Genomic DNA, 14,134 nt, shown 5'->3' with positions numbered 1-14,134 from the left:
CATTTGCACACCAATTGTCCAATTGTGCTGCCCACCTCTGCTGATGCCTTGGCATGGGGTCAAGACCAGAGCTGAGAAACACTCATTTTCAGGTCCCCTCCCACTGGCTGTATATCTTGGTTATTCCCAGAAACTGCCTGGCCACCTGAGGAGTCTGACCTTGAGACCAGCGTGTCCGCTTCACTCATTTCAGTGTCTTGACATGGCCCATCCTCCCCAGCTCCCTTGATCTGTTTCACATGCCAATTCTGATTGTTCTGAGACCTTGAGTCCTTGAGCCAGCAGTCCTTGAGAACAAGAACCCAAAGCAGCTCTGACTTGTAACAGGTATGCTGACGGTTGTAGTCTTAACACATGAATGGGGAAGGCTAGGTTGGGGAAGGCTGCCCTACACTATTCAGAGTTAAACTACCAATAGCTATCTGCTTAAAAAAGCAATATGGCCACTAGATTGTGTTTGGGGTCCACAACAGATTGGGGATTTTCTCCCTCAAGGCCAAAAACCATGCTACAATCATGCAGAGGGAACCCTGAGAAAGGACACCCACCCCATTCCTCCCCTCCTGTTGTAAGTGTTACAACCTCAGAAGGAGAGGAAGTGAGCATTTTGGGATGGGCAAGTGGGCAAGGAGGGAAGTGGCTGAGGATACACAAGCCTCTCGGCTCCTGTCCTGCCCCTGACCTTGCAACTCAGCTAGATGGGCTCATTTAGCAAGACGTTCAATTAAAGAAGATGGAGAAAATTACCTCCAATGCTTCTTCCACCCGGCTTTAGGAGCTTGGCAGGCCACAGGATGCTTGAAAGCCTCCAATTACACAGGTTACTATTGTTCAGGCAGCAACCTTTTAACATTTAGCTAAGTATTCCCAACAACATATGGTATAAAGAAAATGAACAAAATTTTGCTTGCATTTTATTTATTAAGAAGGATGTACAGCCTTTCTTAGCAAATTGCATTTATTGGAAGCCCCTCCTTATTTTTTTCCTAATTACAGGAAAGTATGTGATGCAAAAACAGTTATTTCTGGTTGATAAGTAATTGGTTGACATGGTTAAAGTGCTGATACCACTTAATAACACTAATTGCTGATAAGTTCTTATACCGTAATCAGGTAGAAAGAAACAGAACATTTTCCAGAAGCCAGAGGGGTGCATCTCTGGGTCAGTGGTGTTAACTGACAACAAAGTTCTGAACTTTAGACTTCACTAACCGATTACCCTATTAAAACACTGGGAAATGCTGCACTACAACTTCCTCTTTTCTTATTAATATATTTTATTGTTTAGTACATTATCCTAAGCCCAAACTCACGTAGTTAAGTTAGCTAAATACATACTCCTAAAATGGAAAGCTAATACATTTAATTCAAGCTTAAGGGAGTGAGAGGAAAACGTAGGTCAAACAGGTTATTTCTTACCATGCTTAGTCTGTTTAAAGGTCAGTTAATGGCATCAGTGTGATCTCAGTGGCAATCACATTATGAAGAAATGCTTCAGCACCAGAATGGAAGTTGCATCCTTCTAATGATACTGTGCATTAAGAGATGGTGCATCATTAAAAATGCATCCTACGAGTTGTACATTTAAGTGCATGTACACACATACATACAAGAAGTGGAAGTGGAAGCAAAACTTATCAATTGCATTTGTATATGGCCTAATAGCGGTTCACAACAAGGAGCAATGCCCCTTGTTTTTGCTATGACCTCATAACAAATAGATAGTTCTGTTTATTTTTCACTGCCACTGCACATGGAAGGTGACTTCATACAGCAGCAAAACTCTATCCATGGCAGCTTTCCATGAAATCCAGAGCACTAATTTTCCCTTGGTGGAGGAGACCCTGCTCTTTACAAAACAGTTCTCCATGTGTGGAGTAACAGAGCATCATTGAGTATCAATGAGAAGAGTATCACTGGAGAGGGACTGGGAGAGCATGGTTTCCCCTCCTTGTAAGAACAGCACTTAGTTCTGACAAGTGTTATGGGGTCATCCTAACATCCAACGTTATTATTTCTTGTCCACCTTTAAGACTGGAACCATATGAAAGTATACATGATTTTAAAAACATGAAGTGAATACAGTATTTTAAAAATCCTTAAAATCATTTTCAGTAAAATCCATTAAAACCAGAGACTGCTCATTTAAAACCGGTAAAAACAAAACTTATCTATAAAAAGCAATGATCCAGACTTAAGGGAAAGCCAACAAAAACATGTGAGTGTCCAAATCTTTCCCAATTCCCTTCAAAGAAGAGGCCTGATGAACCCCTGATGGAAGTTGATTCCATAGCTATGGGGCTACCATTGAGGAGTTACGCTCTGTCTCTTGTACTCACCACTAAACTGCCCTTGGTAATAGACAGATGAGAAATGTATCTGTTGTGGATCTCAGAGTATGGACAAGCTGGTAGGGGAGAAGGTAGACCTTCAAGTAGCTGGGGCTCAAACTGTTTAAGTCTTGAAAGGTTAAAGACAAGTATCTCAGAAATGCACTGGCAAGATTATCCCAATTCTTAATTTTCTTCTCCACTTCCGACGTGGGTTGTTTCATTTCATATTCACCATCACCGTCACCGTCACCATTAATTTTAATTTCTATAGTGCCTCACAGCCAAAGCTCTCTTCAAATGCTCTTCCAAAAAAAGGCCATGATGTTGTATCGTGAACTTATGATATATGATCCTGTAGATGTTGCCATTCCTACACAGACTTCATTGCATTACAGGTCTATTGGTAGGAAATAGATTGAACAGGTTTGCAGTTTGGCTTCCTAAGCATAGCTGTTTGCCAATCTCAAGAAAGCCTCATGATGATGTCCAAATGATAAAGGTAGATGGCAGTGGTGTAGGTTGGAAGGTGGTGTAGATGCCACAAAGGCATGAAGTGTGTAGTGTGTTCTAGATGAGGCTGCAATTCCCTTTAAGGATCAGGCCTAAGACTTGTAAATAATTCTAGATCCAGGTTTCACTGACTATGGATTTCCAAATAGCACCTTTTGTATGCAGAGCCTTTCATTTTCAGTTGGTGCACCTGTTGTCTCATTCTGAAAAGGGATAGTCTTATTATGTACCCTAAGCCAAAATAATGACATTTTGTTCTTTATTGTCTGCCTACTTTGTTGGTAGCAGTTCCATTAATGTTTGGTTGATTATTTTAATTTGAGTATTAATTGACAGCATTTTACTTTGGAGTGAAAATCTTCGGTGCAAAGGAGGAATATATGCATTATCTAACTTCAGTGCTGGAAATCAGAGCTCCAACCCCACTCCCCCTCCTAGCTGACAGGGAAAGAATTTTGCCAGCTGCTCTTGGAACCTGGAAAAGTGGCATTATAGGAGAGAAAGGGCAAGTTTTGGGAAGAGAGAAAGAAAATGGACTGGAGAGTCCAAGATATGAGCTATCCAAAAACCTCCCCAGACCTTCTTCTCTTCCTTCCACCCCACTCCAACTAGATGGGCAAAAAACACCCATCTATCAAAATACACATGGCAGGAGGCCAAGAAGCTGAAGATTGCTTCCACCACTCTTCCCACACTGCACATGATGACCTTGGTGTTTGGGGCTTCTGGTCTTTGTCACAAAGCCAAAGATTAAATGGGTTTAAAAAAGTAGAATCCCATGATACTCTAGATAAAATATAATTTCTACCATATACAGCATGTTGAAACATTAACAGTCTCAACAACAAATCAGATTTCCAAGGAAGTTAAATGTGGAAACCCTATATTATAAGCAGAAGTCAAACAATATTTTGATATTGAGTTGAAAAGCAAAGACTGCACTGTACAGTTTGCTAAATTAATCCCACTACAGTTCAAATAGTTCACATGTAATGGCAGTATTAAGTCATCATATGCTGAACTGTATGCTGCTGCTGCTTTGAATATATCCAATCTGCTGCCCAATCTGCTGGCCAGACCAACTGTAGGGTGCTATGTAACATGCACATCAAGACTGAGTTGATCATGAGCTAATATTCTGTTAGTTCTTAGGTAAGTTTTGGATTGTTTAACCCCAAATAACCTGCAATTCCTCGGTTTGCAAGTCATGAAGCAACCTCTGATCATACCAATCAGAGGTTGCATACAGCAACACCAGCAACAACCAAGCTGTTGCTTACATACTAAAACTGCATGTGGTCGATTGCCTGGCATATCTTGGATTAATTAACCCAGAATTTGCTGCCATTACTTCCAACATAACCCTATCTTTCAAGCCGAATACCTTGTTTACACATACTGCTAACCCATGGTTTATTTAATCCATGGGTTGTTGAACTCTGTATTGTTGTGATGTGCAAACCAAGATGCACTAGTAAAACATGGTTATTAACTATAAAAAAACCCATTTTGTAATTGGTTCACTGGAAGTTGCCTGGTCATAAGGGAAGTTCTCCCCTCCTACATCAGATCACCAAATGCATAAACCCTCACGAACTCCTATGAATATGGTTATACATTTTGAAGTTACATATAAATATATATTCAAGATCCTCAGTAAGACTGCAGGGCCATAAAAGTTTTAGAGAGAATTCCATGATAGAAGGGTTAAAAAAAATTATGGCGAATGATCATGGTTAAGGGTTGTGAGGGAAGGGAGAGGGTAAGAAGGATTTTAGGGAATAGAGGATAGGGCAGTAACAAGGCTTTTAGAGGTAAATTGAAGTTGGGATTAAATAGAAAGGTTAAAGGAAAATGAAAAGTACAACTGAAGTGTGAAGAGAAAAGACAACAAACACTAGAGATCCTGATGCACTGGCAAACAGTGTTAGAAAGCAAACTGACAAAATGGTGGGAGCCTGCCATTTATATGGGGGAGTGAGGGATGAAGGGTTTCGTGGAAAGTTCTAGGCTTAGCTAGAGGCACTCCACAGGCACAGCACTCATATGTGTGATGCACAGAGACCACGCTGAAGAACAATTGGAAGCTACACATAAATATATATTCAAGATTCCTAGTAAGTCTTCAGGGCCACAAAACTTTTTGCTCTTTAGTCTGGCATAGCAATATCTACCTTTTCTGAATGACCTTGTCCATTTCACCCACCATTTTAGCTCATGCCTTGCTGGAGAACATATTTTTTAAGGCTGCTTCCTCTACTCTCAAAGTAATTAGTCCCATTAAAAAAGCTTCCCCACCCACAGCCCCTATCCCTTTGTGTTTCTCATTTTCCTCAACTGCCTTCCTTTGTTAGCTGTCAGATATTCATACGGTTTGTAAAGCAGTAATAGAGATAGGTAAAGATACTCAAATTTCACGAGCAGGGAGTGAGGTGAACTGGCAGAAAAACTGCAAGGCAGGCAAGTGGGTAGATCAACAGATATACACAAAAGTCAAGGCAGAGTCCTAAAATGGATTGGGAAATTATACAGATTTCATAGCCACAGACTTTCGAAGGTAAGCACTTGCAAGATCGTTGTGACTATGTTTGGTGTCCTTTCATCTCAGTTTGAAGGAACCCAGGCTGAAGAGTACAGAACAAGGAAGGAGGAGTACGGAAATGGCAGTACTAATGAGATCAGGAGTGGCAGGGGCTTTCACCACACTCACCAGGAGGCTCTCTAGTCACTTATGACAACCCATGATGAAGTCACCATTTTGGGTTTGGAATCCTGAAAACAATAAGCCATGGATTCTCAGGATGACATGTTCATTCAAAACAATCCTGTCATGAGAAGCCACCTGGAAACATCTCAAAGGGGCAACCCCACCATTATTTACCATGTTGTTAGAAAAGGTTCCTACTTCAAAAAACACCAGTAACACCTTGAAAGGCTGCTTTCCATCTGAGTATCTTCATGCAACGCAAACAGATTATTTATTATCAAAATTAGTAGTCAACATGAAATTTTTGCTTTGTGTTGTGCTTGGTCACTTAAATGTTTTCTCTCAACCTAGCAGAACTGATAACAATTTAGTGAGTAAAAATACTCTTTTAATGTAGTATGATGATGACAAAAAGGACAATGATGAAAACTTGTAATAGGTAACAGTAGAGGGACTTTTCATTTATGCCACCATCTTCTGAGCATTCACTTTAAAGAGACAGACAGTTCTACCACACATGATAACACTACCAAGAATCTCTTCAGCTGCCCTTAAAACAGCTCCAGGAGGATACAAATATTTACAGCTAACAAGGAATCTAAACTTGTTCAATCAGTTTCTTGTTGTCTTTCTTGTTCTCTTAACCAGAACTCAACTTCCTCCACTAAATTTAAGTAACTGATCTCCAACACATGATCAGCTACAAATACTTAATAGATCATTAGAGCTTTAAAAAAAAATCTTGGCCTGCTCTTGGAAGGATAAACAGCATACCATCAGTATTGACTTTTTAGCTCAACCATTTCCCACTTGTTTGAAACAGTTCATCAATATTATAATATCTACCCATTTCTCACATTTACAAAATGTATTATGCTGGGCTAGTCCTATTCAATACAAAGGTCAAAGATATTTATTGTTATAGTTTCAATTCATTTCAAAGGTGTAAAGCTAGTGAGCTTTCCTATGGAAAATTTATATTTTTTGCATAAACAATGAACACTCCATATGGCCTCTGAACCCTGTGGTTGCTTAGAAGCCTAAAAAACTTTGAACTGCACCAGAGAGCATTCACTGAGAAATTATTTGGCATCAGAAGACACAATTCTCCATATCCATTCTCACAGAAAAATCTCACTACTTTACACTCTTGTTTCCTTCATGAGTTGGTTATCAGCTTTGTCTATCTCTTTTCCATTTATGAACTGCCCACTCCGAAGAACATCCAAAATGTTTCAAGTAAGCACTGTGATTCCTTATCATAAATCAGATTTCAGGAATATTACTATTTATTAGTAATGGTTAACTGATTAAAAATGGACTGCATATCAACCTATCAGATTATATTTTTCAGTTGTTTTTCCACCTCTAACACTCTTGTACCCCCCCTTAAAGAAACACTCCCTGGCTTCAGAGGATCATCGGGATGATTTGTGTCCCAGTGTACTGGGCACACACCACTCAATCTGGCTAATCACTGTTGTGCTACACAGCATGCCATATTGTTCAAACCTGGCAAAGTGTATGCAGCGGTGGGGGTGGGTAACCACGCCAAGCCATGGGTTTGGGGATGGTTCTGAAGCCACCCCTGTTGCACACCTCACTGTGTTTAGACATGACAGCAGGCCACACACAATCTGCAATTGGGCAAATTGCATGGCATGCACCAGGCACAGATGGGGTGGGGAAAAGAAACCAATATAGCTTCCTTTCTTCATGATCATTAAACTACTCCACTATATGAACTCTACCAAATGAAACAAGTTGAAAGAAGATCTGAATTTTACCTGATTTAAGAAGCTTACATTTCTAAGACACCCCATCTCAAAAACTCAGAGTACATAATAATGAGTTGGAGAAGGAAGAAAAGAAAATATTGTGCTTGTTTGCATACCTTCCTTAATAACCTTGGGTTCAAACAAGCAGTGCTTTCTTCCATTTCTCAAACAATAGAGCACTTATTTAAAAGGGACCATGACAATACTAATAGTGATTAGGCTAAACGACTAGACAAACAGAATGCAGCAGCTTGAAAAGCCCATGTGTTTCAAGGCTCTCTCTTCTGTAAAACATTTTGGGTGACAAAGAAAGCATTTGTATTCACAGTCAGTGCAACTTTTATGCAAGAAGACTTCCTATAGATTTCCTGTCAGGAAGAGAGCTTCCTTTTAAAATAGCCGAAGTGTTTAGATTCAGTACCCATTCCTCCCAAAACCAATATTTGGAAAGGCAAAGGACAGAGTTCATTAAAAAAAAAAAATAGTAAACTCACACCAAGGGCAAAATTACTTTTCCAACTACAGTATCACGCACTACATTTGCTTTACATCACTCTTGTTTCAGCTGATACTTGTGCTATTCTCCTAACAATTACACAGTACCTCTCACAGTGGATTTGTTGCCTGCCACCTCTTCTGCCACCTCACTCACCCCTCACACTCCAGCCGTTCTTGTACTGTGGCACTGTAGATCACACCTCCAGGATACTCAAGGATGTAACATTCCATTCACAGTCTTCTGACACCAAGGTCTCCCATTTCCCAATCACATGCAGGCTCACATCCAGCAGGACACAGGCAACTCACTATTAATGCTGCTCAAGCTAGAACATACAATTGCTCTGGATTCTGCATTTATGAATACAGAGTATTGTGTGTGCTGAATTTGTATTTGGTACTATAAAACTCTAAGGGGAGTACATACATTGATGAATAACTCTATCCACAAGACTGAGTTCCAGAAAAACAAAGAAACCTGAGAGTTATTTCAATAGCCTTAGTACAGTTGCACAAAGATAACTGACAACACAATTAGCCACAATCTAATTATTCTAATCTAAAATGTCTCAAATCTAAACAAATAAAACATCCTGCATTAAGTGATCATAAACAGCAGGCTCAGATTCTAGGTACAGGAAGGGAAGATTTGTCATAGGTGTGTTGTGGAAGGTGCTGCAGTAACCAAACTCCAAATGATGTAGTTGCCTTTCTTTTTTAAAATATACGTTAAACTTGTCATTTCTCTTAATGGATGACTTCTGTGGAAACAAAAGAGCTGGCTGACTAAAACATATTAAAACAATGTGTCCATAAAGTATTTCTCCTTTTCTGCTGACAAAAGAAAGCCCAGGAAAATGTACAATCCTATGCATCCTATGTTTCTATGTTTAGGTGGTAAAAAGTCCTACAACTCCCAGCTTTCCCCAGAAGCTGGCTGGGGAATTCTGGGAATTGTAGGACTTTTTTTTCCATCTAAACATGCATAGGATTACACCCTAAGTTACTCAAATCCACTAGTTTTGGCTTAAAACCAGGCATAGGGAAAGGTGCAAGCTAAATAACCTTTGCAGTTCTGTATCTACAATTTTTTAAGCTAAAGGAAGCTTTAAAAGGAAAAATAAAACTTGATAACAAATGGCCATGAAATGTTCTATATAATGATTGCACTGACAAAACAGTCAAACAACAAAGGAGATTTCCAGGATCTTTAGCTCTTCCCTACATTAATTCTCTTAAACATTATCTTCATTATCTCGTGAATGCCTGGATTTTAAGAGCCATCATAGAATGAATGAAATAAACAAGCATTACTTTAAGGCAAGAATTGGGAGCATTTCCTTTCAAAATTCTTGATAACATGGTGAAGGTTTCTTGTTAAAATCTTCTAACACTTTATTACATTCGTTTGTGCTCCTATCTTGTCTTACATACACAAAAATGTTGGTGCAGTGTCCATTATTTTTCAAGTGCTTCCAGAGAAGCAAGCAATGAATGGATGGAATATACACATGTGACATTCATCCACAGACACTATCTTCCCTCCACACAAATGTTTATATTTATATTCATTTTTATCAACAAAAAGAACTTCCAGTCAAAATAGTCAACTAGAGCAAGCCAACTACATTCACAAGGCCACAAGGGCAGTGACACTTTCTGTTTAGAAAATGAAACACAGAAATGCCTATTGGATTAATTGCATTTAGCTGGATTAGGAGACATTATCTGGTTTGGCAATCATTTTTCAGCACAAGGAGCCCAGGGTGCAGGTGTGTGTGTGTGTGTGTGTGTGTGTGTGTGTGTCTGTGTGCCTCCACAATCACAGCTCCCAGGCATTTTGATTCGCAGCAAATACAGATGTGACCATTTCTCTTTCTTTCTCTCCATTTATTTTATGGGGAGGGGGGCTCGAAGGCTTTAAACACCATATTGAGAAGGCCCTGCTGTGAATCTTCTGAGGTACAAAATGGTGGATGTGAGCTTTAAAAGAAATTGCATTATTCATTAAAACCTATGCAAATCAGTCGCAACCTCCTTACCCAGCACAGGGGAGATAAACAAACATGCAAGCCCAAGCCTCGACACAGACAGATAGTCATAGACACACACACACACGCACGCACAAAACACACACCGTGTTACGGACCTGATGTCATGTAGCCCCGTGATGCCTGGGAAAGGAAAGCTGGTGGGAAGTGTTTGTGCAGGCGGTAGTCCTTTTCACTGCGGGACCTCATGCGATCAGAAGCCCGGTCAGAGAAATCAGAGCTAGGCCAGGCTCGCCGTAAGGTTGTACTCCGGGTCTTCTTCATTTTGAGGCTACCTGCAGTCTAATCCAGCACGAGCAGGAGCAGGAGCAGGAGCAGCCGCAGCACCATGAGACAGGCCTCACGGCTCGCCCGCTGCATTCGCCTTGCACATCCGTCCCTTTACACGCACAGCCCGGCTGGGCTCTGCCAGCAACATTTTGCCCCTGCCTCGTCCATCATCAGGCAGAAAACTGCAGGTCCGCTCCTTTGCCAGCCTTGGAAAGATCCCGCTTTACACACGTCCCACAATGCATTACACTTCACTGCTACTCCAGCCCAGCTCAGAGCTTCCAGGAGTCATCAAGTGCCGGGGGAAAGGCAGATCGGGTGGCTTCTAAGGCGGAGGTCGCGGCGGCGGCGGCGGCGGCGGCGGGAGAACGAGGAACGGAGAGGGGGCAGAGCACAGATCGGAAGCGTGCAGGCTCCGGGGTCCCAAAACAATAGTTCGATTCAGCGCCGAAGGGCTTCGCCAACTGTGCGCCGGGACACAAAAGGCCCGCTCCAAAGAGGCCAGGCACACGGCCTGTGCTTGTGACCCGCCGGGCTGCAGGAAGCAAAGCGGGGAAGCATCCACTCTGCAATGCCATAGGCGTGCTGGCCACGGCCAAAAGCTGCTCTCCCCCGCCCGCCTTCCACCTATCAGAATCCGAGCAAAACATCAACGAGGCAGCCTAGAAAATCATGGCTGCAGCAGCCTGCCGGCCGGCTGGCCGACCTTTCCGCGCGGGCACAGCACCCACCGCCTCTCCCCCTCCCGCACGGGCAGGGCATATTCCTAGCCCAGGTGGACGGCTACCCACCCACGGGGGCGACCAGGCCCGGCGCGGACGAGCATCATGGCCGGGGTTCGCCCGTCCCTTCCACGCTCCCGCAGCTGCAGCGCGCCCGCCGCCTCGCCTTCCCGCCTTCCTGCCAGGTTACTCTCCTTCGCCCATCCTCGCGAGGTGCGCTGCCGCCGCCTACGTACTTCTGTCACTCGGGCCACCCCCTGCAGCCTCGGGGGAGGCTCAATCCGGAGGAGGCCGCTTGGCTTTCCGAAAAGCCGGCGCGCATCGCCCGCTCGGCTTGCCTCTGCCACCCCTCTCCGCCTCGCCTCCAGTGAATAGCTCTTGAAGGGCAGGAAACAAGGCAGCCTCCCAGCCTTATGCTAAGCGAGAAGCTGTCTTAAGTTAGACGCGCCGAGCCAGGCTGGCTGCACATTTTCATGTAAAATAGCCTGGGGCTCGCCCAGACCTTGGCTTGTGCCCCAGCCTATAATCAGCTTGCGCGCATTTACATGCAGAGTTGAATCTTATTTTTTTCACAGGTCAATCCTGCCAGCTCCTCCTCTTTTTCTCACAATGGAAACAAAACAAAACTCTTTGTTTTGAAACCAAGCCGGCTCGCGCGATTTCTTAGTTTGTCCTACCAATAAACAACTGATTTAGGAAAAGAAAAGAAAAAATCCCCCCACCCCCACCCCGCAGAGGTGGATGGAACCCATTCATTTGACATCTGGAGAGGAAACCAGGACAAAGTAATCGAAGGGCTTTGAAGCAGCTACTCCTTCCTTGGTCCTTCTCCAAATACACCCTGCTAACCAGACTGTGGCAGAGAGGGAGGCCTGTGGTCTCTTTCACAAGCCAAGGCTGGAGAGAACTATTCCTAAACCAACAGCCAGTCACTGCGAGGCAATCGCGACACAGGCTGGTATTGCAGAGAGGTCCGGTTCCGTTTGGAATGGATGGTAAGCCAGAAACCCGTGGAAAGGCCGCAGTTTTCTGTTCTGCCTGGAGGTTTAGAGGGATATCCCCAGCAGCACCTTTACCACTCTACCAAAAAGAAATTTTAACAATGGCTTTTTTAACCACAAAAGTACTGGAAGCCAAGAATCAGCATTCAAAACAACATTGTTTACTATTGAACATATCAGCTATTTGCCTGCCTCCCCTCACTCATTTTTAAACTTTCATTAGTTATTCAACTGTTTCTTTCAAATGCCCTTCAAATGTCCTTCTGTGATATGAACAATACAGAAAAAGTGGTTTACAGAGATGAGATGAACTTCTTCCAAAGACTTTCCTACATGGAGCTGAAAGGGTTAACTTCAGTGCTACAGATTAATCACTCTGTGAGGGGAAAAAAAAGATGCATTTTTTACTACTTGGCTCACTAGTTGCCACAAAGCTTTGCTCCCCAGAGCTACTGGAAGGACCTGAATATCCTTCCTTTCTCTGAAGAACAAGTTTCTTGTCATTTCCTGTAATTTATTTCTGATGACTTTATGCAGGGACTTCTTGAGATGTTCTGGCCTACAGCCAGTAGTCAATAATGAAGGAAAATGGGAGTTGTAGGCCATGACATCTAAAGTTGCCTACCTCAGTTGCCTGCTTCAGACTATTTCAAAACAAAGCATATTTAGCTCTATGCATATTTAGCTCTATACATATTTAGCTCTATGCAGTAGTGTTTGCTGACTAGTGCTGTCACCTAAAATGTTCTTGGTCTTTAGGCTTCTTAACCACTGTTATGCAAAATCTCTCAGGCCAAATCCATATGGAGGTCACTCATTTGCCATTTCTCTATCCTGTGGTCTAAGATCCAAGAGTATATAGCAGCACAGAGGTAATCAATATGAAACTGTACACAGTGTCAGCAAGTCATGGTTCTCAGCCAAAGATGCATCACAAAATGAAGCAAAGGTTTATAGAGGAAGTCTGTGCACTTTTGCTATCAGCCTGCAAACACCATACCTGAAGAGAGGAGGCGATTCGAAGGAAGTTTGAGACACACTGGTTCGGTTCAGATGATTATATCCTAATTTGTTAAGTTGAGGCATGAAAGAGCTCATGCTTACACTTCATTCCTCTCCATCTTGGCATGCTACAATGACATCCTATTAGTCTTAAATTAAGTGTCACTTCCTTCAAACTATAGTTTAACATTCGGGCTTGCTCTAAAGCTAATAATAATGGTTTCCAAGTTTCCATGAAATGGGAAACTAGGGTTAATTGAAGACTCATTGGTTTATCACTACGTGGACAATGGAGGGGAAGTTCAACTACACAACCAAAGGGCCCATCCCAACTTATTACAACACCAACACAGGAAACTGACTTATACTGAGTCCATGGGTCCATTTAGTCCAGCACTCTTAACGCAGACTGGCAGCAGCTCTCCATGGTTTTCATTGAACCAGAGACCTTCTGCACTCATGAGTACGTGCTCTACCACAGAGCTATGCCCTGTATCTGAATTTTGTGAGAGAGAACATTCAACCAGACAAAATTCTTGCGCTCTTGAGTTAGTCAGAGGCTGCTGTATTTCTCTAACAAATTTTAAACTCCACCCTCCATAGATAACATTGCTGCTCTTCACAATAATAAAAGAAAAGTGAATTAAAGAACTCTGATATTGGCAGTGGTTATGAACCTTCTTTCAATTCATTTAACCTCTCAGTCAGAGGTTGAAGTGAGTTCAGAACATTAGCCCCTGCCCAAAGCAACTGATTGCATAAAGAAATCCTTTACCTTCTGTGGCTTTAGCCATGAGAATCATCAGTCCACCACACTGGCAAAGAAGTAGACTTGTATATTAACATAAGTTACTTTACCAATGATAATCATCACATCATTGTTTTACAAAAAGAAAAAACACATCCTTTATAGAGAGATGATGTGTAGCATAGTCAACTCTTCAAATATACTTCCTAGACTCTAGAGCAGGGGTCGGCAACCTTAAACACTCAAAGAGCCATTTGGACCCGTTTCCCACAGAAAAGAAAACACCGGGAGCTGCAAAACCCTTTTGACATCTAAAATGAAGATAACACTGCATATATCTTTTTTTACCTTTATGCTATGTATAAAAAAACTATAGTGTGTTGCATTTATGAAATCAATGAACTGCTACAGAGAAAACAAATTTTTATTTCTGCATGCAACAAAAACATTTTGAACTCTGAAAAAAAAGATGCTGGGTTGAAGATTACTTTCAAATAAAATACTCAATGTCTAT

The 14,134-nt window shown here is 42.2% G+C and overlaps 1 protein-coding gene across 3 annotated transcripts in view; it reads right to left on the bottom strand.

The window, feature by feature from the left end:
- The window catches only part of STOX2 (storkhead box 2), a 160,005-nt gene that overhangs the window by 83,698 nt on the left and 62,173 nt on the right, over positions 1 to 14,134 (bottom strand). Inside the window, exon 1 of one of the 3 annotated variants that reach the window (XM_044449833.1) lies at positions 9,976 to 10,504. The exons of the other annotated variants lie outside the window; for them this stretch is intronic. Coding sequence (XP_044305768.1) covers positions 9,976 to 10,141 — 166 coding nt within the window. The 5' untranslated portion in view covers positions 10,142 to 10,504. Of the gene's footprint in view, positions 1 to 9,975; positions 10,505 to 14,134 lie in introns of those variants that run through there. 3 annotated transcript variants of the gene reach the window in all.

Source organism: Varanus komodoensis, unplaced genomic scaffold, assembly GCF_004798865.1.
Source record: "Varanus komodoensis strain SLA01 unplaced genomic scaffold, ASM479886v1 scaffold61, whole genome shotgun sequence".
Taxonomy (NCBI): domain Eukaryota; kingdom Metazoa; phylum Chordata; class Lepidosauria; order Squamata; family Varanidae; genus Varanus; species Varanus komodoensis.
Note: the sequence above shows the minus strand (reverse complement) of the source record. Positions and strands in the feature narration are given on the sequence as shown.